Source organism: Mustela putorius, unplaced genomic scaffold (assembly GCF_011764305.1).
Source record: "Mustela putorius furo isolate JIRA1106 unplaced genomic scaffold, ASM1176430v1.1 tig00003899_pilon_pilon_pilon, whole genome shotgun sequence".
Classification (NCBI taxonomy): domain Eukaryota; kingdom Metazoa; phylum Chordata; class Mammalia; order Carnivora; family Mustelidae; genus Mustela; species Mustela putorius.
The window spans coordinates 14,619,839-14,646,473 of NW_025422048.1; the positions used below are offsets into that span (position 1 = coordinate 14,619,839).

The 26,635-nt window shown below is 43.0% G+C and overlaps 1 protein-coding gene across 2 annotated transcripts in view; it reads right to left on the reverse strand.

Moving 5' to 3' along the window:
- Positions 1-26,635, reverse strand: part of LOC101689976 (transmembrane 9 superfamily member 2) — an 86,565-nt gene that overhangs the window by 29,875 nt on the left and 30,055 nt on the right. For both annotated transcript variants that reach the window (XM_045068185.1, XM_045068184.1), the window contains exons 7-9: positions 21,892-22,003; positions 3,990-4,069; positions 166-271 (exon numbers count right to left, since the gene is read on the reverse strand). In XM_045068185.1, the coding sequence (XP_044924120.1) occupies positions 166-271; positions 3,990-4,069; positions 21,892-22,003 (298 nt within the window). The remainder of the gene's footprint in view (positions 1-165; positions 272-3,989; positions 4,070-21,891; positions 22,004-26,635) is intronic.

A 26,635-nucleotide genomic window follows, 5' to 3' on the forward strand; every position in this document is an offset into this window, starting at 1 on the left:
TACAACTCCATAATTTCTGATTTGGTCTAATAGGCAAAATGACTAGACATCAAAAATGTGCTGTATTCAAGGTATTATATACTCTAAGTACAAGTATAACATTGACTACTGGGCAGCATAGGCATTTAGATATGTGCTGAATCAAATATGTGCATTTTTACTTACAGAATTTGTCTGATTATATCTGATAATATCTCTATGGAGGGTTCTTAATAGAATCATAGCCACCATCCCAGACAAGAAGAGAGCAATAACGAAGGAATTCATAATACTAGAAAATTTAAGGAAGAACAAGAGAGAAGTTAGATCTCAAGGTCCTTAAACAGTGAAGAGAAAATGTGTGTACGTATAAAAGAAAGACATGCAAATTATTGTTACAGTGATCAGCTTTCCAAGGTTAAACTTAGATCAAATGCTGAATGCATCAATATATAAACAAACTTAAAGCTCTACCATAAAAAGGCATTACAAATAAAGCAATAGAAGCAACACTATTCTTCAGGTGATTTTAGAATTTTTTAAGAGTACATTCCCAGGGGCGCCTGGGTAGCTCAGTGGGTTAAGCCTCTGCTTTCAGCTCAGGTCATGATCCCCGGGTCCTGGGATCGAGCCCTGCATCGGGCTCTCTGCTCAGTGGGGAGCCTGCTTCCCCCTCCCCCTCTGCCTGCCTCTCTGCCTACTTGTGATCTCTGTCTGTCAAATAAATAAGTAAAATCTTTAAAAAGAAAAAGAGTACATTCCCAAAAAGAAGCAAGGAGAAGTAAATAAGATCAATAACAGAAACTCAGTTCCAGAGCATGGAACTGAGAACGAAAGTTCAGGAATCAAGGTTGAACTAATGGCAGACGGACTTCTTCGCTGATAAACCAAGGTTGTAGTCTTTTTGTCATTCTGTGAGCTTCAGGGTAATGACCCCACGGACGACAGACCTGCCAGCTCTTACTGTTACTAAAACTACAACTTGAAAATTATCCCCAAATCACAACCAGTACGTCTGCCATCCCACCACCCAGCCAAACCAGACACATCAACAGATTCCACCAGAATCTATGAAAAGACCAGCACTGTTTTAGAAAGATGCCAATAAGGTGATGGATGTCTACGACTGTCTGTGAGGGATGGGCAACACAGGTGAAGGGGAGCGGGAGGGCAGGCTTCCAGTCATGGAATGAGTAAGTCACAGGGATGGAAGGCGCAGCCTAGGGAATGTCCCGAATGGTATCGAAACGGCCCTGTATGGGGACAGATTGTATAGGGAGCATGGCAGAACGTGTAGACTTGTCCAGTCACGATGTCGCACACCTGAAACTCAGATAACATTGTGTGTCAACTAGAATTTTGGATATAAATAAATAAGCAAGCCAGCCAGCCAGCCCTGGGGATGAAAGGTACATCACAAGGAATATAGTCAATAATATTGTAATAACTGTATGTGGTGACAGATGGTAAGGACACTTATCACGGTAAGCATTTCGCAATGTACACGATTGTCAAATCGCCATGTTGTGCACCTGAAACTAATAATATCGTCCGGCAGCTATACTTCAATTAAAAAGTTTTAAAAAGATGAGTGACTTCTAAAATGTCTGTTAAATGTTGTAAGTAAATTAGCTCATGACAGAAACTGAAGTACATTCCCTCATTATGCTACAAAGATCACTACTATTAGAGATTAGCCCCCACAGTGTATCCGATTGCTTTTACAATCCCTTTGGAGAAACCATTCACCTAAATTTTATCTGAAGAGACTTCTCGGGGTGTAAGAAAATGGAACCTGGACATTTGCCCAAAGAAAAGACTCAGTGGAAAAGCTATGATATGATCATAATAATGAAGATGAAAAGGAGGAGGGAGAGTGGGAAGAGAAGGAGGAACAAATCTAGAAAAACAGGAGTGGGGGATGCTGTTCTCACTTTTTTTAAGATTTATTTATTTATATATAGAGAGAGAATGCATGCAGGGGGTAGGGGCAAAGGGAGAAGGAGAGAGAGAATCTCCAGCAGACCCCCACTGAGTATGGAGCCCAATGTGGGGCTCGATCTCACCACCCTGAGATCATGACTTGAGCTGAAACCAAGAGTCACTTACCAGCCACACCACCCAGGTGCCCCGCTATTGTCACTTCAAAGGCAATGTCAATATTAGGAAAATCATCACCTCAAAAGACCATACTCAGAATCACACCTTTCCTCACTTTCATTTTCCCTTTGATAGTCTTCTTCCACCCCAAATTGAGCTAACACCCTACCCCTCCCTCAGGACTTTGCCACAGTCGTGCCCGATCATCACGTTCTCAGCTGGTGTATCCCTCTGTCTCAGGCTGAAATTCTAACTCTGTGGCTTGGCCCTGTGGAAGATTCCTAAGGAATCAAGCACTTTCCCCGGAATCCCCTAGAACGTGGTAAGCTTCATGGGAGCGGAAGTCTGCGTGCCTCACTCACACTGTCTCAGAGCCCAGCAGAGTGCCCGGCTGCCTAAGAGAGACGAGGAAGAACTCCAGTGGAATGAGTGAGCTCACTTTTCCTCACACAGTCCTCTCCACTAACTGCCCTGCCGATAATTAAATAATAAATAAGAAAGCTGCCCTTCCCTTCGGCAGAAACATTCGTGTATTTAAGACACATCTTCCTGTCTTACTTTTTCTCTGTGTATGCGCAGAGGTGGGAGATAGGAAGGTGTGGAGAAACTAGCCAAACGTCACTCAAGATCATCTCTGGTAACAAAATAATTTTAAAAAATAGGGCTGCCTGAGTGGCTCGGTTGGTTAAGCAACTGACTCTTATTTCAACTCAGGTCATGATCTCAGGGTTGTGGGATCGAGCCCAGCATCGGGCTCTGCGCTGGGCATGGAGCTTCTTTGGGACTCTCTTTCCCTCTGCTCCCTCACCCTTAAAAAACTAATGTATCAAAAAATATATATATAGGGGCACCTGGGTGGCTCAGCGGGTTAAAGCCTCTGCCTTCAGCTCAGGTCATGATCCCAGAGTCCTGGGATCGTGCCCCATGTCCCGCTCTCTGCTCAGCAGGGAACCTCCTTCCCCCTCTCTCTGTGCCTGCCTCTCTGCCTACCTGTGATCTCTCTCTCTATGTCAAATAAATCTTAAAAAAAAAAATCAATTTCTTAGGGGCACCTGGGTGGCTCAGCGGGTTAAAGCCTCTGCCTTCAGCTCAGGTCATGATCCCGGGGTCCTGGGATCAAGCCCCGCATCGGGCTCTCTGCTCAGCAGGGAGCCTGCTTCCTCCTCTCTCTCTGCCTGCCTCTCTGCCTTCTTGTGAGCTCTGTCAAATAAATAAATAAATATTTAAAAATATATATATATGTATATATATATATATTTATATACATATATATATATATGGATGTATAGGGGCGCTGGGTGGCTCAGTCAGTTAAGCCTCTGACTCTCGATCTGGTCTCAGGCCATGATCTTGGGGTCCTGGGACTGAGCCCTGCATCAGGCCCCATGCTCAGTGGGGAGTCTGCCTGACATTCTCTCTCTCCCTCTCACTTTGCCCCTCCCCTTGCTCTTGCTCTCTAAAATAAAATCTTAGGGGTGCCTGGGTGGCTCAGTGGGTTAAGCCGCTGCCTTCAGCTCAGGTCATGATCTCAGGGTCCTGGGATCGAGTCCCGCATCAGGCTCTCTGCTCAGCGGGGAGCCTGCTTCCCTCTCTCTCTCTCTGCCTGCCTCTCCGTCTACTTGTGATTTCTCTCTGTCAAATAAATACATAAAATCTTTTAAAAATAAATAAATAAAATAAAATCTTATATATATATATATATATATATATATGATACAAATAAATACTTACATCTCCCTCCCTTAAACTATGTATTCTTTGTGTCATAAACTACTTACATAGGGACACCTGGCTGGCTCAGTTGGAGCAGCGTGAGATTTGATCTCAGGGTCATGACTCAAGCCCCACATTGGGGGTAGAGATTACCAAAAATTAATTAATTAATTAAAAAATAAAAATAAAGTACTTACCTAAACCACTGAATGTTGGTATGAGGCATGGACTCCAAAATATAATCCCATCTAGATGCCCACCTGATACTTCTGTTTTCCTAAAAAACAAAAATATATAATTACATGACCGACTGTCACTGACCTTTTTCCTGGTTATAATCCTAAAACAGGCAGAAAGTTATTCTGCATGTACTTTCTCTATTTCTTTATTACTAAATTCGTGGAATAATGAGACGTAACCTGGCATTTTTATCTTTTATTAACTGATACTCCTCTTCATTTCGGGAAGAGACTAGGAAGAAAGTAATCTTAGCTCGCCGCTATTCCCCAGAAGCCGCAACCTTTTTTTAAAAAAAAACAGACTATCTAAGGTCTCCTGGATGGCTCAGTTGATTATGTATGCATCTGCCTTCACCTCAAGTCATGATCTCAGGATTCTGGGATCGAGCCCTGAGTTGTGCTTCCCACTCAGCAGGGAGTCTGCTTGTCCCTCTGCCCCTCCCCCTACTTGAGCACGTTCTCTCTCTCTCAAATAAATAAAAATTAAACAAAAATAAAACAGACTATTCATTAACTTAAAGTCATCTGTACATTCAATGTGGGGCTCGAACTCACAACCCCGAGATCTAGAGTCCCACGCTCTTCCGACTGAGCCAGCCAGGCATCCCTACATTTTTTTTTATCCCTACATTTTTATACCTTGAGTATTTTGAGATGTAATGGCAACAAGTTTATAAAAAGATGTTTTGTTTTCAAATATTGTAATTTTCAACACTGAATAAACCACAAGAAAATACAATTACCAATCAAGCTGTTTCTGCTGATGTGTGATCAAACTCAAACTGTCAGTAGCTTTCTTACAAAATATCCCCAGTAGATGAAGATCTTAACTAGTAACCCCAATAAATGCTTACACCATTAATACAGAGTAATCACCCCTCAAATCAATAACATGCTCTCAGCAGAAGGAAAATGCTGGTACAAATTGATCAAGTAATGTCTGAAATGACTTATTTAAAATTGGGTGTTTGTAAGACAAAATCAGAGAGGGACAGAAACCATAAAAGACTCAACTCTAGGAAACAAACTGAGGGTTCACGGAGGGGAGAGGGGTGTGGGAATGGGGTAACCAGGTGACAGGCATTAAGGAGGACACGGGATATAATGAGCCCTGGGGGATCTAGAAGACTGATGAATCACTGACCTCTACCTCTGAAACTAGTAGTACATTATATGTTATTTACTTGAATTTAAGTTAAAAAAATAAAATAAAATATGGGTGCCTGGGTGGCTCAGTTGTTAAGCAGCTGCCTTCAGCTCAGGTCATGATTCCAAGGTCCGGGGATCAAGCCCCACATCCGGCTCCTTGCTGGATGGGAAGCCTGCTTCTTCCTCTCCCACTCCCCCTGCTTATGTTCCCACTCTCTATCTCTGTCCAATAAATATTAATTAATTAATTAATTAATTAAAACCTTTTTTTTTTAAGATTTTATTTTATTTATTTGTCATAGCGAGAGAAGCGAGAGCAAGCACAGGCAGACAGAGAGGCAGGCAGAGGCAGAGGGAGAAGCAGGCTCCCTGCCAAGCAAGGAGCCCGATGTGGGACTCGATCCCATGACGCCGGGATCATGACCCGAGCCGAAGGCAGCCGCCCAACCAACTGAGCCACCCAGGCGTCCCTAAATAAAACCTTTAAAATAAATAAAATAAAAGTAGGTTTTTGTTAGGTGTTTTTTCTGAAGTTTAGAGTTGGGAGTATGGAGAAACTCAATGTGCATTGCTTTTTTTTTTTTTTTTTCCACAAGTAGGCTCCAAGCCCAACATGGGGCTTGAACTCAACCTTGAGATCAAGAAATGATACTCGGAGCGCCTGGGTGGCTCAGTGGGTTAAAGCCTCTGCCTTTGGCTTGGGTCGTGATCCCAGAGTCCTGGGATGGAGCCCCGTATCGGGCTCTCTGCTCGGCGGGGAGCCTGCTTCCCGCCCCCCCTCTCTCTGCCTGCCTCTCTGCCTACTTGTGATCGATCTCTCTCTCTCTCTCTCTCTCTCTGTCAAATAAATAAATAAATAAATATATTAAAAAAAAAAAAAAAACAAGGGGCACCTAGCTTGTTTAGTTGGTAGAACATGCATGTGACTCCTGATCTCAGGGTTGTGAGTTCAAGCCCCAAACTGGGTGTGGAGCCTACTTAAAAAAATAAAAATTTTTAAAAATCCAAATGATAGATTTTAATTGGGGTTTGATTCAGCAGTGGATTTTAGTTAAAAGCTGATGACCAAACAGCTACTGACCCCCAAACTGTGTCGACAAATGTTTCAAGTAGTCATCATACATACATCACAAAGCCATCATACATCTAAAAATGTTTTCCATCCAACATGGTTTTAATTGATTCCCATTGCTTACAGGGATAAGCCTTAGACATTTAAGTTTTGCACTCAGGGGTATGGAACTTTTTCCACACTGTCAATGACTAAAAGAAATGTTACTGTATATTTACAAAAAGGGCAGCATCAGCTCAGTTTAAAAAATAAAAATTTACTATGAGAACTGTTAAGAATCTTCCCTTTTAGGTCCATTTCCAAAGGACATTCGAATACTGCATTTCTGCAATGACTCTGCAGAAGCATTTCTTGGAAAATTGCTTACAAAGGATATATTTTAGAAAAAAGAAACGGCCATGGAAGTTTAAGCCTTATTCACAATGCATAACAGCTGTATTAAATTCTCTGAGTAGGCGCGCCTGGGTGGCTCAGTGGGTTAAAGCATCTGCCTTTGGCTCAGGTCATGGTCCCAGAGTCCTGGGATCAAGCCCCGCATCAGGCTCTCTGCTCAGCAGGGAGCCTGCTTCCTCCTTCTCTCTCTCTGCCTGCCTCTCAGCCTACTTGTAATCTCTGCCTGTCAAATAAATAAATAAAATCTTAAAAAAAATTCTCTGAGTAAAGAAAGAAACGTTCCCCCAAAAAAAAAGCTGATGACCAGAAGATCGTGATTAACCAGTGACAAGGCAGGTTTACATCACATGCGACCTAATGTGCGACATCACTTCTGCCATGTAATCTCTGCCTAGAATGTGGCCTGAGCCTGTTCATAAAGAACCATCAGACATTAATGATCATCCTGCAGGTTGCCAAGTCCTGGCTCTATAAAAATTTCAAGGATGTGGAAGACAGAGAAAGAACCAATCTGGATTGGAGATCACAAACTAAACAACACACACTCCTGGATAGGATCTCAAACCACAAAGGGAAAAAGTGACATTTTTGGCCAACTGGTGACATTTGAATGGACGGATGTGGACCAGATGGGAATGAGATACCGATGCAGATTCCTGATTTGGAATCACTATGCTAGTGGTACGCTATGCTAGTAGGAAAGTGATCTTGTTTGGGAGAAAGACTCTGTAGTGTTTGGGGGTGTTGGAACACCTAGATCTCCAAAGATTCAGAGAAAGACTAAGGCTAATGGACACACGAGGGTGAAGAATGCAGCAAAATGAGTAAAATGGCAATGATTGGGACATCTGATTAAAGGGACTACGGGAGTTCTTTGCATTGTTCTGACCATCTTTCCGTAGTCTGAAACTGTTTCAAGATAATCATTATTTAAAACCAATAAGGAGGGGTGCCTGGGTGGCTCAGTCAGTTAAACATCTACCTTTGGCTCAGGTCATGATCCTGGGGTCCTGGCATCAAGTCTCGAATCAGGCTCCCTGCTCAGCAGGAAGCCTGCTTCCCCTTCTCCCTCTGCCTGCTGCTCCCCCTGCTTGTGCGTGCTCTGTCAAATAAATAAATGAATAAAATATTTTTAATAAATAAATAAAACTTATAAGGAGGGGTGCCTGGGTGGCTCAGTCGGTTAAGCGTCCGCCTTTGGCTTGGGTCATGATTTTAGGGTCCTAGGATAGAGCCTAGGCATCAGGCTCCCTGCTCGGCAGGGGGCCTGCTTCTCCCTCTTCCTCTGCCTACTGCTCCTCTTGGGCTTTCTCTCTTTCAAATGAATAAATAAAATCTTTAAGAAAATAAATATTAAAATTAAAAAACCTGGGACGCCTGGGTGGTTCAGTGGGTTAAGCTGCTGCCTTCGGCTCAGATCATGATCTCTCGGGGTCCTGGGATCGAGTCCCGCATCGGGCTCTGCTCGGCGGGGAGCCTGCTTCCCTCTCTCTCTCTCTCTGCCTGCCTCTCCATCTACTTGTAATTTCTCTCTGTCAAATAAATAAATAAAATCTTAAAAAAAAAAAATTTAAAAACCTATAAGGAAATCAGAATTCATAGACAAATCAAGGGAAGGGTTAAATATTCATTGCATGAAAGCATGTATCTAAGCCATTCTATTAAAATATTGTTTCTACAGTAAAATGTGACTTAATTTGTAAAAATTTGAATTACAGGCATCTTCTTCACCAGTCTATCCATTGCCTTAAGCATGTTAACTCATATCAAGTCTTTCAAAACAGACAAATATTTTAAAATATGCGCCAGGAAGTTTGGATTTTAAATACAAAGAGATCTTGGAAAAATCTGCATTTGTTAAACCTAATAGTTTTGCACCCAACACTGCCATCTGCTGGAAATAACAGACCATAACACATATTACTCCTCCCTAAGAGAATAAGAAACCATTTAAAAATCCTACAGCACATTTGAGAACAAAATGACAAAAGCAGACAGATAACTAAGTGGTGAAACCTATTTCCTTAATCCACAGAAAACTAATGAGTTATTCTGCTTCTTTCCATGCCAGAGTTTCAAAGAAAACATTCATGTTTTCTTAGACATAGCAAATTCCCCTAAAACAAGTCCTTAATGTTGTCTATACTGGAGACATAATAAGCCAAGTTGGAAACACACACACAGGACTTCTAGAGTCCTGACACAGTGTCCCATGATGGATCTCACTCAATAAATAATCAGGCAGGGGCTCCAAGAATCAAATGGGCAGACAACTAGGGCTTCTTCTAGTCCAGATGTTTTTCAACATGGGGAGCAGCACCCCCTAGGAGGTCAAATGAAAATGTGTATGGATATTTCCAGCATTCTGCAGCAGAGAACGCCAGACTTCCTACAGGGCATTGGGAGACCAACACAGCAACAAATTGAGAAAAACTTCCAAAGCGCCACCCAATATGGTTTGAGGGAAAGACTGCTTATGATTATGATCTGTGGAAAGCTGAGGTGGTTCAGTCGGTTAAGTGTCTGCCTTTGGGGGCGCCTGGGTGGCTCAGTGGGTTAAAGCCTCTGCCTTCGGCTCAGGTCATGATCCCAGGGTCCTGGGATTGAGCCCTACATCGGGCTCTCTCCTCAGCAGGGAGCCTGCTTCCTCCTCTCTCTGCCTTCCTCTCTGCCTACTTGTGATCTCTCTCTCTCTCTGTCAAATAAATAAATAAAATCTTTAAAAAAAAAAAAAAGTGTCTGCCTTCGGCTCAGGTCATGATCTCAGGGTCCTGGGGTCAAGTTCCCCATCAGGGTCTCTGCTCAGCGGGGAGCCTGCTTCTCCTTCTGCCTTCATCCCTTCTCCCGATCGCGCTCTATCTCAAATAAATAAAATCTTTAAAATTTTTTATTATTTTTTAAAGGATTATGATCTGTGCCTAGAATCAAGTTCCATTTTATAGCTAAAGTACCTTTATGCATTTTTAATATACAATGACTTTTGGGGGGAGTGCAACTACCATGTAGTTGAGGGAAAACAGTATTATGTTTGGTTTTAAATTTTTTTTAAATTTTTTTAAATATTTTATTTATTTATCAGAGAGGGTGAGAGAGCAAGCACAGGAAGACAGAATGGCAGCAGAGGCAGAGGGAGAAGCAGGCTCCCTGCCGAGCAAGGAGCCCGATGTGGGACTCGATCCCAGGATGCTGGGATCATGACCTGAGCCGAAGGCAGCTGCTTAACCAACTGAGCCACCCAGGCGTCCCTGGTTTGAAACTTTTTATTTGACAGAGAGAGAGCACAAGCAGGGGGAGCAGCAGGCAGAAGGAGAGGGATAAGCAGGCTCCCCGCTGAGCAGGGAGCAGGATGCGGGGCTTGATCCCAGGACCCCGGGATCATGACCTGAGCCAAAAGCAGCCGCGAAACTGACAAAGCCACCCAGATGTCCGTTAAAACTTTTTTTTTTTTAACAGTATTTTTTTTCTAGGTAATCTCTCAGCCCAATGTGGGGCTCAAACTCACAAGCCCAAGACTGAGAATAGCATGCCCTACCATCTGAGCCGGCCAGGCGTCCCTGGTTTGCAACTTCACCGAAATTGATCAGCATTTCAGAGACTCCTGTCTTCATGTGGAAATATGAGCTACCAATGCACAGTATTCTCATCTTCATCTGCCTCCATGGCAATCACATTTATAGTGATTATACTCATTGGCACATGCATCTGACAAGCTGATATATGTACTGAATTACATGTTATTTTATTAGAAGTTATTTTCTTTTTGTTTATTTGATATTATAGCTAGGCTGTTATACTGATGTTTATTGAAACTACGTGTATAGACAGGTTCCATCATTTAGTATCTATAAATATGAATTCACAGTAGTAAAGGGAGACCACAAAAACATTTGATATTAAAACAGGACATCAGGGGCACCTAAGTGGCTCAGTCGGTTGAGCATGTCCGACTCTTGGTGTCAGGTTGGGTCATGATCTCAGAGCTGGGGGACTGAGCCCCCACATGGATCTCCAAGCTCAGCACAGGGTCTGTTTGCCCCTCTCCCACCCCATCACTCACACCAGTGCTGTCTCTCTCAAATAAATAAAATCTTTTAAATAAATAAAAGAGGACATCAATGTGATAGGGTTGAGAACTACTGATCCGTTGTCAAGCCTCGCTTTTATTATGGGGAAACTAGAGTCCAGACAGGCAAATAAACCTCCTCAAAGTCCCAGGATGAGTTTGAGGCAAGAGAATGCCAAAATACCAAAATATTCCATTTCTCAATTCAGTTAGTGGCCCATGCTGCCTACAAATCAAGAATATATTTTGGAGGGGGTGCCTGGGTGGCAGTGTCGGTTAGGAATATATTTTGGAGGAAAAAAAGCAAAGCTAATAAGTAAATTAATGAATTAATTAAACCAAAAAAAAAGGAAAGAAAAGAAAAAAATGCTATAAATGTGGCCAGGGTCCCAGGTTAGCCCACAAATAAAGCTTATATAATTCACATAAATAGCTAAAAGTACTGGGATTAGAATGAAACAAAAAAAAAATTTGATTGGTGGTATAAAAACAGTAAGTTTCTGAAATAAAAGTACTGGGAATAAAAACACCTTAGCCTAGCACTCAAAGCCATTCAAAATCTGACCCATGTCTATCTTTCTGACCTTTCTACCAATACTATATAAACACTTAAAAGTCTAGAGTGTTAGACTGAATCTTTTTGGCCATTACAAACCAGCACCTAAATGCACTTAATGTCCTTTGATGATCGGATAAGCAACACTTTGTTTCAACTGGATGTTTGTTTGCTGTTCTCCGCATACACCATGCACAATCTTATCCTAAAAGCCTTACCCCACCTCCTCTCCAAATTTGTAAAATCTGGGTCTCTTAATTCAGTCCATTGGCCTTCCCACAATGCCTTGCACACCTCTGTCCCTTTCATCCAAATCACATGCAGTGTCCTTTGAAGCCCAGCTCAAGGCCCCTATCTTATAGTGTCCTCTTGGACAATTCACCCACAATAATTCTTTTTTTTTAAGATTTTATTTATTTACTTGACAGACAGAGATCACAAGTAGGCAGAGAGGCAGAGAGAGAGGAGGAAGCAGGCTCCCTGCTGAGCAGAGAGCCCAATGTGGGGCTCGATCCCAGGACCCTGGGATTATGACCTGAGCCGAAAGCAGAGGCTTTAACCCACTGAGCCACCCAGGCGCCCCGCCCACAATAATTCTTTACCATTTTAAGGTCACACCGTGTAGTTGAGAGGCTGTGTTAACAGCGTGGACTCTCTACTCTAGTCAAACTAATTTTGATTTATTAGCCTTTACAGCCATGACCTTGGGCAAGTGACTTTCCCTCTGTGAGTCTCAGTTTTATTTTCTATAAAATGGAGATTTAAAATAGTACCTGCTTTCAGAGGACTATTGTGAGAAATGAAGTTAGACTAAGTACTTCAAAAAATCCCCATGCCAGGCATACAATAGGCACTTGATAAATATTTGTCATCTAAATGGATGAATGAAAGGTCTTCGCTCTGATGTTAACTTTATGACCCATCTTTCAATGACTTCTGAACAAATTTGTTATATAAACTCCCAACCTTATACCCCTTTGGGAACATGAGTCATTTTCCGAAAACATAAAGTACACAAGATGTTTAATTTAATAACCAAAACCACAGAATTTTTTTAACTAAAAATTGTATTGTCGGGGCACCTGGGTGGCTCGGTGGGTTAAAGCCTCTGCCTTCAGCTCAGGTCATGATCTCAGGGTCCTGGGATCGAGCCCCGCATCGGGCTCTCTGCTCAGCAGGGAGCCTGCTTCCCCCTCTCTTTCTGCCTGCCTCTCTGTCTACTTGTGATCTCTGTTTGTCAAATAAATAAATAAAATCTTTAAAAATAAATAAATAAAATAAAAATTGTATTGTCTCTGGACCTTTCTGTAGCCAGTAGCTGCCTAAGCAGGGGCTTAGGCCCACAGTCTCAGCCGATGACCATGGGCTCTGCTTCCAAACAACAGCTTGCAGGTGGCTGTACAGGAGATACAAGGAGGTCTAAGGCGATAGAGGGAGGCCAGGAGGAGGGGGGCCACAAGCCAGGTGGCCGAGGAGCCCCAGCTGCTCCATGGCTTGACATATGCATGAAGTTTGGCTTCCTGTCCATGTCCCCCGGCCCCACCTCTGTGTCCGGATTGTGCGTGCCCCTCCCCCGCTGACCCTGAGAAGGACTCTGTGTGCCAGAGGTACATGAAAGGCTTCCACCGTATGTACGAGGGTGAGACGGTGTGGTTTGCCCAACCAAGGGCCTGGAATCAATCCATGTCACAGGACCTGGTGGGATCTTCTGTACTGGGAGTGAGAAGCAGCAAAAAGAGGGAAAACAGGGGTGCCTGGGTGGCTCAGTGGGTTAAAGCCTCGGCCTTTAGCTCAGGTCATGGTCCCAGGGTCCTGGGATCCAGCCCCACATCGGGCTCTCTGCTCAGCGTGAATCTGCTTCCCCCTCTCTCTCTGCCTGCCTCTCTGCCTACTTGTGATTTCTATCTGTCAAATAAATAAATAAATCTTTTAGAAATATATATTAAAAAAAAAAAGAGGGAAAACATGCAGAAGCATGGACCAAAGGGGTAACTCCCAGGAAATGGGGAGGGTTAGATCTTTGCCAAGATGACAGCAACTTGTCACCTGTGGCTACTGAGCACCAGAAATGTGGCTGGTCCGAAGGGAGATGAGCTTTAAGTGTAACATATACGCTGGATTTCAAAGACTTGGTACAAGATAAAAGAACACAAGGTATTGCTTTACCAAAACAAGTGCTAAACAAATATGGCATTCTAGTTAATAACTGTGTCTCTCACAGGGGTATAGGTTACAGACACTACATGTATGCTAGGGTTGAACAAATAAGTCAACACACGGTAGACGATAGGCCAGAGTCAGAGAATGACCAATGAGCGAGGGGAAAGGGCTAGCCGGAACCCCACAGTACTAGGTTAGGTCTGAGTTACTGGTATGAGCTCATATTCACTTATTTCCTTATCCACTCACTTATTTTTCTATTTTCCCATTTGCAATTAGCAAGTCGTCTGTGGTCATCATACTTTGCTACTGTGAGAGTGACCAGTTCCCCAGTACTCATTCACCTCCAATTTTAACACCCACTGATAACATTGACCTGAATCGATTATTGGACTGGAGGGTGAAAAATAGTGGTTTCTGAATTTAAATTCAATTTCCACTTCAAATAGTCATGACCACCGAAGCATTTCAAAAAATGATGATGTCAGCCCAGCGAGTTGACAAAATCCTGCACAAGCCATAGTGCACTTTTATATTACAGTTACCAGCGTGGGAAGCTTTGCTTATTTGCACTGAAAGTTCAAGCTGTGTTAGGAGTTCAATAAGATTTTGTGAGCTACTCCAAGATGCAACAACCACGTACACTTGGGAAAACCGAAGGGACATTCACTATGCAACATAAATTGTGTTCCAGAAGAGGGCGCCTGGGGGGCTCAGGTCATGATCGCAGGCTCCTGGGATGGAGCCCCACATCTGGTTCCCTGCTTGGCAGAGAGCCTGCTTCTCCCTCTCCCACTCCCCCTGTTTGTGTTTCCTCTCTCGTTGTGTCTCTCTCTGTCAAATAAATAAATAAAATCTTTTTTAAAAAATCATACTCCAGAAGAGGACTCCAGAGCCAAGTGTAGATATAAAATGCTGGGTTAGACTCAGTCAAAAGGTCACTTTACTAGGAGACTTTTTTTTTAATAAAGATTTTATTTATTTAAGAAGGGGCGCCTGGGTGGCTCAATGGGTTAAGCTTCTGCCTTCGGCTCACGTCATGATCTCAGGGTGCTGGGATCAAGACCCGCATCAGGCTCTCTGCTCAGCAGGGAGCCTGCTTCCCCCTCTGTCACTGCCTCTCTGCCTACTTGTGATCTCTGTCAAATAAATAAAATCTTTTAAAAAAGACAGAGAGAGTGCGAGGGGTGAGGGGTGTAGGGCAGAGTGACGAGGAAGACACAGGCTCCCCACTGAGCAGGGAGCCCGATGCGGGACTCGATCCTAGGACCCTGGGATCATGACCTGAGTCAAAGGCAGACGCTTAGCTGACAGAGCCACCCAGGCACCCTAGGGGACTTTTAAGTATTTTACTGATGGGCTTTGTGAAGCTAGAGAGCAGCGTTTTCCAAACTTGTTTGACTAGTGTCCTAGGGAATGCGCTTTGGAAAATGCTGATGTATATCACTGTCACTGGGTTTTCAAAAAAATCATTTTTCAACTAAAGACAATAAAATGAACGGCAGAAGAGTTATACAACACCACTCCTCTTGACAACCCTCCCCCACCTACAACAGCAACATTCTGGTGTTCAGACCAAGAATATGGTGGCTCCACGTGCTCTCTGCACGCATGAGCCATTGTCATGTGAGATACTTAGGAATCACGGGCTCCTGTATCCTCAAGAAGGAAGAAGAAACATTGCGTGTCTACTACGGCTAGGCCCCGTGCTAAACGTTTTATGTGAGCTCACATATCTTGGATAGTAATCACTGGAGATGATGATTTTATGCCCATTTTACAGATTAGGAAAAATAGGCACAAAGTACCCCGCCCAAGTTCACACAGCTAGTAAATGTCAGAGCCAGAATTCAAATCAGACATGTCTGGTTCTTTCCATTGTGCCACTTCTTGAAGCCAAGGGCCTTCTAAGCACCCTAAATGAGCTTCAACAGGAGAGGGAGAGAATTCCCCAGAAGCCCTGGGCTTCCAGGATAGAGGCCTGTTAAGAAACAAGGGATTGAGAATGTTTATAGCAGCAATGTCCACAATAGCCAAAATAGGGAAAGAACTTAGATGTTCCATCACAGATGAATGGATAAAGAAGATGTGATACACACACACACACACACACACACACACACACACACGATGGAATACTATGCAGCCATCAAAAGAAAGGAAATCTTGACATTTGCGACGACGTGGATGGAACTAGAGGGTATCATGCTTAGCGAAGTAAGTCAATCGGAGAAAGACAACTATCATATGATCTCCCTGATATGAGGAAGTGGAGATGCAACATGGGGGGTTTGGGGGGTAGGAAAAGAATAAATGAAACAAGATGGGATTGGGAGGGAGACAAACCATAAGAGACTCTTAATCTCACAAGACAAACTGAGGGTGGCTTGGGGGGACGCAGGGGGAGGGAGAGGGTGGTGGGGTTATGGACATTGGGGAGGGTATGTGCTATGGTGAGTGCTGTGAAGTGTGTAAACCTGGCGATTCACAGACCTGTACCCCTGGGGTTAATAATACATTATATGTTTATTTTAAAAATTTAAAAATTAAAAAAAATTAAAAATGAGGGGTGCCTGGGTGGCTCAGTGGGTTAAAGCCTCTGACTCTGGCTCAGGTCATGATCCCAGGGTCCTGGGATCGAGCCCCACGTCAGGCTCTCTGCTCAGCGGGGAGCCTGCTTCCTCCTCTCTCTCTGTCTGCCTCTCTGCCTACTTGTGATCTCTGTCTGTCAAATAAATAAATAAATAAATAAATAAATAAATGTTTTTTAAAAAAAGAAAAATGAAAAAAAAAAGAAACAAGGGGTTGAACCCTAACCCCAAATAAGGCAATTTCTCCATACTCCCCCCATTTGATATAGCTGCATCTGAACTTGTACTTCAGCTTTGGATAGCCACGGTTGCTTCCTGACGGTCAGATGTCATGTAGGCTCCTGATATAAATCTGGACTTCAATTTAGAAGCGTTCTCCCTTGGCTTTTACTGTAAACATAAGGCTTCCTACATTTATTTTTTTTAAGTAGGCTCTGTGCCCAGCATGGTGCTTGAACTCATGTCCCTGAGATTAAGAGTCACCTGCTCTACTGAGTGAGCCAACCAGGCGCCTCCCTTCTACATTTAAATTTTTAACAGTTGATGAATAAGAGATAAATATGTAGAAGGGCTTCCGTTCTTTGATCAATTTCTGACAGTAACTTAGACACTTAGTAATATTCTTGATCACCGGGGAAAGTTTATTTTAACTTCTTGAGTGTATTTCATCCCTTCCCCCAGATTACACTTCTGCATTTCATCCCAAGATCAGGCAGCTGACTGGACTATACTTATCGGACTAGTAAATTGCCTGTTTTTTTTTTTTAACCAATTGTATTTTGGGTGAACTGCAGGATGTGGGATCAAGTAATCTTGACCTCTAGCTGGATGATCTAAAGTACACACACACGCAGGTGCACACGCGCACACACACATACACACACACATTTCTAATGCAAAAGCTTCTCATTTTCTTCGCAGTAACTCTGTGGACAGAAACATAACTGACCTTTAACGTTGAAGGGCAGAATAATAGAGTAGAAAAGTTGTGACTCTGGAGGCCAGGCAGATCTGAGTTTGAATATCACTTCCACCTCCTACCAGCTATGATCCTGAGAAAATTACTTCACCTCGCTGGGCATCAGGATCCTCATTTAAAAAATGGATATAACCACATAGGTGATCTAGAGGGACAAAAGCAAGCCATCCCCAACCTGGAATTGCTTTCAGAATGGGATTAGGAAAAATCATGTTCTGATGGCTGTCAGGCATCTTTGGAAATGATACAAACTGAGCACAATTTGTAAATATTTGAAAAAATTTGAGACTTAATCCCAAATAATATGATTAGGGTTTGGTCTCAAGAAAGCACATCAATGGGGCGCCTGGGTGGCTCAGTGGGTTGAGCCTCTGCCTTCGGCTCAGGTCATGATCCCAGGGGCCTGGGATCGAGTCCCGCATGGGGCTCTCTGCTCAGCAGGGAGCCTGCTTCTCCTCATCTCTCTATCTGTCTGTCTCTCTGCCTATTTGTGATCTCTCTCTGTGTCAAATAAATAAATAAAATCTTAAAAAAAAAAAGAAAGCACATCAAAAGCTTTAAGAAATAAGCCTTTTATACAAAATTAAGTATAATCAAAGCAGAATCAAAAATATGAGATACAGGGCACCTGGGTGGCTCAGTGGGTTAAGCCGCTGCCTTCAGCTTGGGTCATGATCTCAGGGTCCTGGGCCCGAGTCCCGCATCGGGCTCTCTGCTCAGCAGGGAGCCTGCTTCCCCCTCTCTCTCTGCCTGCCTCTCTGTCTACTTGTGATCTCTCTCTGTCAAATAAATAAATAAAATCTTATATGAGATATAGGGTGCCTGGGTGGCTCAGAGGGTTAAAGCCCCTGCCTTCAGCTCAGGTCATGATCTCAGGGTCCTGGGATCGAGTCCCACATTGGGCTCTCTGCTCAGCAGCAGGCCTGCTTCCCCCTCTCTCTGCCTGCCTCTCTGCCTGCTCATGATCTCTCTCTCTCTCTCTCTCATTGTGTGAAATAAATAAATAAATAAATTTTTAAAAAGATGAGATATACATATGATCTCCCTGATATGAGGAAGTTGAGAGGCAACATGGAGGTTTGGGGGTAGGAAAGGAATAAATGAAACAAGACAGGCTCGAGAGGCAGACAAACCATAAGAGACTCTCAATCTCACAAAACAAACTGAGAGTTATGGGGGTGGAGGGTAGGGAGAGGGGGGTGGGGTTATGGACATTGGGGAGGGTATGTGCTATGGTGAGTGCTGTGAAGTGTGTAAACCTGGCGATTCACAGACCTGTACCCCTGGGGCTAATAATACATTATATGTTAATAAAAAATATAATAAAAAACATATATGAGATATAGTCTTTAAAACAAAACTAAAAACAGGGGCGCCTGGGTGGCTCAGTGGGTTAAAGCCTCTGCCTTCAGCTCAGGTCATGATCCCAGGGTCCTGGGATCGAGCCCTGCATTGGGCTCTCTGCTCAGCGGGGAGCCTGCTTCCCCCTCTCTCTTTGCTTGCCTCTCTGCCTATTGGTGATTTCTGTCTGTCAAATAAATAAATAAAATCTTTAAAAAAAAAAACTAAAAACAGAAATACATGGATCTGTATAGTCATAAAAGGTTTTCCCTATAAAAGGAGAGCCCCAAAGTTAATCTTTTGGTGAAGCACCTCTAATACTGCCCAGGGCTGAGTCCCTAACTCATGAATATGAACATTTGGTCCATGGGCAAGCAGAGCACTAGAGTGCCATGAATATCATCTTTCAATACCTTATTTCCCTTTGCTCTGGGGTCCTATGCTCACCATGAAACTTTCTATTCATTCTATTCTGTTTCTATTCGCTTTTTCACATATCATTATAACAGGCAGATGTGCTAACCAGCTCACATGAATGGTGTGGTCTGCTAGGCACTTTTATTTCTCCTTGTAAATTAATAAGTTGGTATTCTGATTTATACATTGGACCCTTAGGAGTTTGGTTAGTATGAATCAATCTTCCTTTGACATACTCACAGAATTAAAATTCTGAAGAAAGATTTTTTAAAATTGACAAAAACCTAATGTTGCTGCATATGTGAGGAAACAGCAGATCCTCAGGCCCAGCAACTTGTCTGGACAAAAATTTGGCAATCTGTTATCAAAATATGTACATCCTTGGGACGCCTGGGTGGCTCAGTTGGTTGGACAAAATATGTACATCCTTTTATCTAAATAAGCCTACTGCTAAGAATTTAACTTTAGGAGGTAATCATACAAGAAAACAAATAAGAATGTATTGTTTATAGTAATTAGAAATTAGACATCTGAGTCATTTTTATCAATAGTACACTAAGGAAATCAACGATGTCCTACACATTGTGTGTATGTAGTAGGGGGTATCTTGGCAGCCCAGTCGGTTAAGCGTTCAACTCTTGATTTTGGCTCAGGTCACGATTTCAGGGACATGGGACCAAGTCCCACATGGGGCTCTGCGCTCAGCATGGAGTCTGCTTGACTCTTTCTCCTTCTCTTTCTGCCCCTCCCCACCCTCCCCTCTCTAAAATAAAAATAAGTCTAAAAAACTTTTAAAAATGGAGTGCCCAGGGGCGCCTGGGTGGCTCAGTGGGTTAAAGCCTCTCCCTTCAGCTCAGGTCATGATCTCAGGATCCTGGGATCGAGCCCCGCATCGGGCTCTCTGCTTAGCGGGGAGCCTACTTCCTCCTCTCTCTCTGCCTGCCTCTCTGCCTGCTTGTAATCTCTGTCTATCAAATAAATAAATAAAATCTTTTTTTAAAAAAATGGAGTACCTGGGTGGCTCAGTTGGTTAAGCATCTACCTTTGGCTAAGGCTGTGATCCCAGTGTCCTGGGATCAAGCCCTGAGTCAGGCTCCCTGCTTAGCAGGGGGTCTGTTCCTCCCTCTGCCTCTGCCCCTTCTCATGCTTCCTCACTCACCCTCTCTCAAATAAATAAATAAAATCTTTTTAAAATTTTAAAAATAGGGATGCCTGGGTGGCTCAGTCTGTTTAGCAGCTGCCTTCGGCTCAGGTCATGATCCTAGGGTTCTGGGATCAAGCCCCGCATCAGGCTCTCTGCTCAGTGGGGAGCCTGCTTCTCTCTCAGCCTCTGCCTACTTTTGCTCTCTCTCTGACAAATAAGTAAATGAAATCTTTAAAAAATTTTAAATAAATGTGCCAGGCAGTAAATAAAAAGAAGGCTGTGACTCTATATTTATTGATATGGAAAGATGTCCATGATAAACACGGAGTGAAAATAGCATGTGTTGTATCTCATTTCTACAAAGTCGCATATTTTTTTGGTACCACAGGCAGTGTTTCCCTTGAATATGTTACAGAACATTATAATCCATGAGTTCTGCCATTGTCTATGAAATGCCACGTATCTTAATCATCTTCTGAAAAATCACAGTGCTTTAAAACATAATGACTACTCTCGATGCCATTGTTTTAACATCATTTAACTCAACTTTATCTGAAGTAAACTCGTCATAGAATCCCTTTTTCACATAACGCTTCTGAAAATACAAAGCAAAAATAAATAAAATAGGGGCACCTGGGTGGCTCAGTGGGTTAAAGCCTCTGCCTTCAGCTCAGGTCATGGTCTCAGGGTCCTGGGATCGAGCCCCACATCGGGCTCTCTGCTCATTGGGGAGCCTGCTTCCTCCTCTCTCTCTCTCTCTCTCTGCCTGCCTCTCTGCCTACTTGTGATCTCTGTCTGTCGGATAAATAAATAAAATCTTTAAAAATAAATAATTAGGGGCGCCTGGGTGGCTCAGTGGGTTAAGGCCTCTGTCTTCGGCTCAGGTCATGATCCCAGGGTCCTGAGATCGAGCCCCACGTTGGGCCGCTCTGCTCAGCGGGGAGCCTGCTTCCCTTCCTCTCTCTCTGCCTGCCTCTCTGCCTGCTTGTGATCTCTGTCTGTCAAATAAATAAATAAATAAATTTTAAGAAAAAAAGTTTTTTAATAAATAAATATTAATTAATTAATTAATTTAAAAAATATGAAGCAATGAATTTCCAGAAAAATCTTTGGGAAACATGGGCATCACAGTGCTGATAAATTATTCACTAGAATGTTAATAGTCAGTCTGTATGTCTATCCACCTGCCCCCAAATACAGACCACTTCATAAAAACAGCCACTTACAAAAGACAAATGAGAGATGTAAAAACAATAATGAGTGCCATATGTTGGGGACCTACTGTGTCATGCTAAGGTCTTTATATATTCTGAAAATGAGGATGAAATAACATGTGAAAAAACATTTGAGCCTGAGGTCAAATGACTTACCTAAGCTCACACCACTAGCAACCGGCCAAGCCTCAACTTGAACCACAGGTCAGTCTGAGCCCAATAAGGATGTGCTTTTCAGGGTGTCTGGGTGGCTCAGTCGGTTAAGCATCTGACTCTTGATTTTGGCTCCGGTCATGATCTCAGGGTTGTGGGACTGAGCCCTGCATCAGGCTCTGGGCTTTGCATGGGAGTCTGCCTGACATTCTCTCTCCCTTTGCCCCTGGACCCTCTTTCTTTCTCTCAAATATATTTTTTAAAAAATTTAAAGGACTCTCTTTTCACTACATGATACTCTGTCCTTTAAGGTTCCACTGGAGCAGCCCGACAGCCTGCCGACCCCAAGTGAGACTCCTCTGATTTTCCAAGTACTTCTTTCAAACCTCCACTTAAAATAAGAGAAAGTAAGTTATCTGACACAGTACCTGAAAGGGAGATTTAATACAGAATTCCTTTCACCATTGTCCTCTGACTAGTTTTAATATAAAGAACTTACCTGCTTTCCTGGGCTCTTAGCTGTGTTATAAAAAAACTTGATGGAAATTAAGGCTTTACTATTAATGAACATATAGTATTTATATATTTGATTTGGAACAAAAGTAAGATGATGGCATGGAACGCTTACTTCAAATCTCACGGAGTAAGTATAGGTTACATTCATCTTATCTGTATCTTCTCCAGGAATTTCCATAGGGGGTCCACTGCAAGTCAGGTGGTTTTCATCTGAATGCTTATAGCTAAGAAAAGGGGGCGGGGAGGGAAAACCGCTGCTGTAAATTTCCGAGTCATGGTAATTCAGGCATGTAAGAATAGCAGACAGAAGAAATACGCCTTCCATTATATTTCATATTTAACACTCTTTATGGCTTAAAATACTTCTGTTTCTAAATGTCCCTAACACTCAAATGAGAGTCAATATCCTGCCCAAAATGCAATACAGGTACTCCCGCTTTTCCGTAGCTCACTTTATTCCACTTCGCTTTAACGAAAGCCCTACATTAGCACCTGTTTTCATGAACTAACGGGAAGAAATGCGAAGAAGATTTTCACTTTTACAAAAAATCGAAAAGAGGATTCAGCATCACTTTTGCAGGAAGCCATCCTAAACGCGGCTCGCAGTCCCGAAGCGAGAATGGCGCCACCCAGCGACTTTCCTGGGAACTACACAGCATGTTGACCTGAAGCCGTCAATGCTCTGAACTGTGTCTGTGAGCATCTGCGCTTGACCTTGCTTTACTTTGTGCATCCATTAGCAAGCTGTGTCTTAAGGCATTAGAAAAGCCTATGTGAGGTGATCTGGGGGGTCTGGGAAGGCTCACAAATTTTTCCATATAAATTAATGACAATTCCGTCTTCACTTCGGCATTTCAGCTTCCAAATACTTTTAGAGGAATGCTCTACTTCAGACAGCAGGGGAAAACATATCCCTAAGAACCTTCTCACAGTTCTTCTCATGAGCCTGGCTGGCTCAGTCAGTAGAGCGTGCAACTCTTGATCTCAGAGCTGTAAGCTCAAGCCCCATGTTAGATGTAGAGATTATTTAAAAATAAAATCTCAAAAAAAAAAAAAGGAATCTTCTCTTTGGCTGTACACAGATTTTTTTTAAGTCCTTCTATTAGCAAATGGCTTTATTTCTCATCTCTCACCTTATCCCTCCCAATATGTTAAACAACCTAGCTTGTAATCTTAGCTGTAGGCTTAGAAAACCAAACAGAGGGCGCCTGGGTGGCTCAGTGGGTTAAAGCCTCTGCCTTCGGCTCAGGTCATGATCTCAGGGTCCTGGAATCGAGTCCTGGATCGGGCTCTCTGCTCAGCAGGGAGCCTGCTTCCTCCTCTCTCTGCCTGCCTCTCTGCCTACTTGTGATCTGTCTCTGTCAAAGAAATAAATAAAATTTTAAAAATTTAAAAAAAAAAGAAAAGAAAAGAAAACCAAACAGAAATCATATTTATAGGCAGCCAGGGATCTGAGGGCCTACTGTGTATAAAATGCTACGATTAGTGATGAAAGGTCAGGAGGACATAATCGATGCACACAGGACTGATGCACTGAACAGGACTGATGAAAATGACCAGCGCCTAGTCAGGAACAAAGAGACTGTAATATTACTTGAAAAGTAAAAGCGGAATAAAGGGGAGAGAGAAAAATTGAAAGGAGAAACAGTGGTTCTTCCCTTTTGAATTATTTACTCAACATACAACTTATCCCTTGGCTTCTGTGTAAAGGAGAATATGCAACCCTTATGGGATGGTTATTTCTACATGTATATGCACAATAAAAACATTCACTCACAATTGCAGGAGTGACTGACGTGGCCCTCTTGCTATTCATTTTTGTAACCCTAATGTCTGGCAATATGATGTGCCCTTACTAAGTGTCTGTAGGCTGATTCTATTTATAGCCAAAATGTAGGAGCACCTGCATGGCTTAGTCAATTAAGAAGCTGCCTTGGGCTCGGGTCATGATCACAGGGTTCTGGGATCGAGCCCCACATCAGGTTTGCCGCTCAGTGGGAAGCCTGCTTCTCCCTCTCCCACTCTGCGTGCTTAAGTTCCCTCTCTCGCTGTGCCTCTCTCTGTCAAATAAATAAATAATCTTAAAAAAAAAATAAGGCCAAAATGTATTTTTAAAAAGCTATGAATTAGGGCGCCTAGGTGGCTCAGTCGGTTAAGTGTCTGACTCTTGATCGTGGCTCAGATCTTGATCTCAGAGTGGTGAGTTCAAGCCCCACACTGGGCTCCACACTCGGCCCAGAGCCTACTTTTAAAAAATTTAAAAATTAAAAGTAAAATAAAACAGCTATGAATTAAAGAAATGATCACTGTTAAGGCTACCGATTAAAACTTCACATCTACAGAAAAACATTCCATCACCGAATGACAACACATATCAAGGTTTACCGTTTAAGTGCGGGCCTTGAACCCAGCATAGGAAATACCTGAATTTCATGTGAGAGAGATCATGCACCAAAAAGTGTATTAAGATCTCCAACCAGGGGCGCCTGGGTGGCTCAGTGGGTTAAGCTGCTGCCTTCGGCTCGGGTCATGATCTCAGGGTCCTGGAATTGAGTCCCGCATGGGGCTCTCTGCTCAGCGGGGAGCCTGCTTCCTCCTCTCTCTCTCTCTGCCTGCCTCTCCGACTACTTGTGATTTCTCTCTGTCAAATAAATAAATAAAATCTTAAAAAAAAAATCTCCAACCAATGTAAAAGGCCTATTTTAAACCACTGGCCTTACATACGGGTTGCATAAGGCCTTCTAGGTCTTTTGAAAACTTGGGCCTTTAAGTGAGATCAGAAGCCACTGGAAGATTCTGAGCGGAGGACTGACAGGAGCTGAATGCTCTGTACAGAATGCTGCCCGCTGTATGGGGAACAGACTGCTGGACGACAAGGATGGCACCAGGGAGACTGGCGAGAGTGTTGCCACCAGTCAGGTGAGATGTAACGATGTCTTGGACCAGATGATAGAGGTGGAGGTGATGAGAAAGATGTCCTGAATATATCTTAAAAACACAGTCCCATGGTCTGCCAAAGGATTGGAATAGATACAGGGTAGGAGTGAAAAATTGTAAAGAGGAGTCAAGGAGGCTGCCAGTAGTGTGGGGGCCTGAGCAACTGGAAGGACGTAGCTTCCATTTGCTGAGATGGACAAGACAACAGGAAAAACAGGCTGGAGGGAAGATTACAAATTCATGTTTGGTCCCACTAAATTTGCCAGGGCACCTGGGTGGCTCACGGAGCTCAGCGTCTGACTTTGGCTCCGGTCATGATCTCAGGGTCTTGGGATCGAGCTCTGGGCAGGGAAGCCCGCTTCTCCCTCTCCCCCTTCCCCTTCTTCCACCACTCGTGCGCTCTCTCTCTCTTTCTCAAATAAATCTTCTTACAAAATTTCGAATGCTTACTAGACATCCATGTGGTCATGTCAATTGGACAACTAGATATACAAGTTTACAGGTCTAAGGGTCATTGTTGGATTTAATACCAAGAGATAGGATAAGATTACCAATGTGGAAGTATATATAAGGAAGAAAAAAGTTCAAAGACTCAGTCCTGGGGCCCTCCAATATGAAGATGTTGGAGAAATGAGGAAGACTGATACACAACCAGTGAGACAGGAGACAATCAGTGAAGTATGGTCATTCAAAAGCCAAATGAAGTCAATAATTTTAATAAAAAGAAATGATCAACTATGGTAACCAACAGGGAAATTAGCTGGGTACAATCCCTAATAAAAAACACAAGACTGTAGGTCTAGAATACCGTGAGGCCTAACTCACTTTGTATGACCTTGAGCAGACTGCCTAATTGTAAAAAAAATGATTTGCAGCACAGTCCTTGTTCTCAAGGGGCCCACATAAATGACCTTTACAATGATTAGATAAAAGTTTCATTGCATGCATACATAAACTGTTACTATGTGCAATGTTGAATAAATATGTCTAAAAAATATTTTCTTGGCTTTTTTACTCTGAGTCTGACAATAGGAGATATAACTGTAAAGCATTAAGCTTGATTTTCATACAGCTGATGGGACTAGCTTCCTGGGTGAGCCCTACCTAATGACTGTACGTTAACTACCTAATGACTATGTTTACTACCTAATGACTTCAAATATGAGCAGCCATCCTGAGTTAGACCTCACAGTCCAGCCTCCTAACATTCTGTTGAAGTGACATACACCAAAAAAAGCATCGGTGATTGCCCTTGACAAGGATTAGTATTTCCTGTTAATTTAAAAACAATTTCAAAAGAAGATCCTTTTGGGTACCTGGGTGACTCCATTGGTTGAGCAACTGCCTTCAGCTCAGGTCATCATCCCAGAGTCCCGGGACTGAGGCCCACATCAGGCTCCAGTTCCACATCTGGCTACCAGCTCCATGGGGAGTCTGCTTCTTGCTCTGACCTTCTCCCCTCTCAAGCTCTCTCTCTCTCTCTCTCAAATAAATAAATAAAGTCTTTAAAAAAAACTCTAAACAACAAATTTAAAAAAAAAAAAGGATATCCTTTTACTAAGATAAACCAGAGTTGGAAAGTACCAGTGTTCCTCACCACTTGGGGTCCATTTAATGAAATCTATAGGCCCTTTTTATCCAGAAAAATACACATCAATAAAAATTTCCAGAGTTTGGTGGGCGCCTGGGTGGCTCAGTGGGTTAAGCTGCTGCCTTCGGCTCAGGTCATGATCTCAGGGTCCTGGGATCGAGTCCCGCATCGGGCTCTCTGCTCAGCGGGGAGCCTGCTTCCCTCTCTCTCTCTCTGCCTGCCTCTCCATCTACTTGTGATTTCTCTCTGTCAAATAAATAAATAAAATCTTTAAAAAAAAAAAAATTTCCAGAGTTTGGGGGTGCCTAGGTGGCTCAGTGGGTTAAAG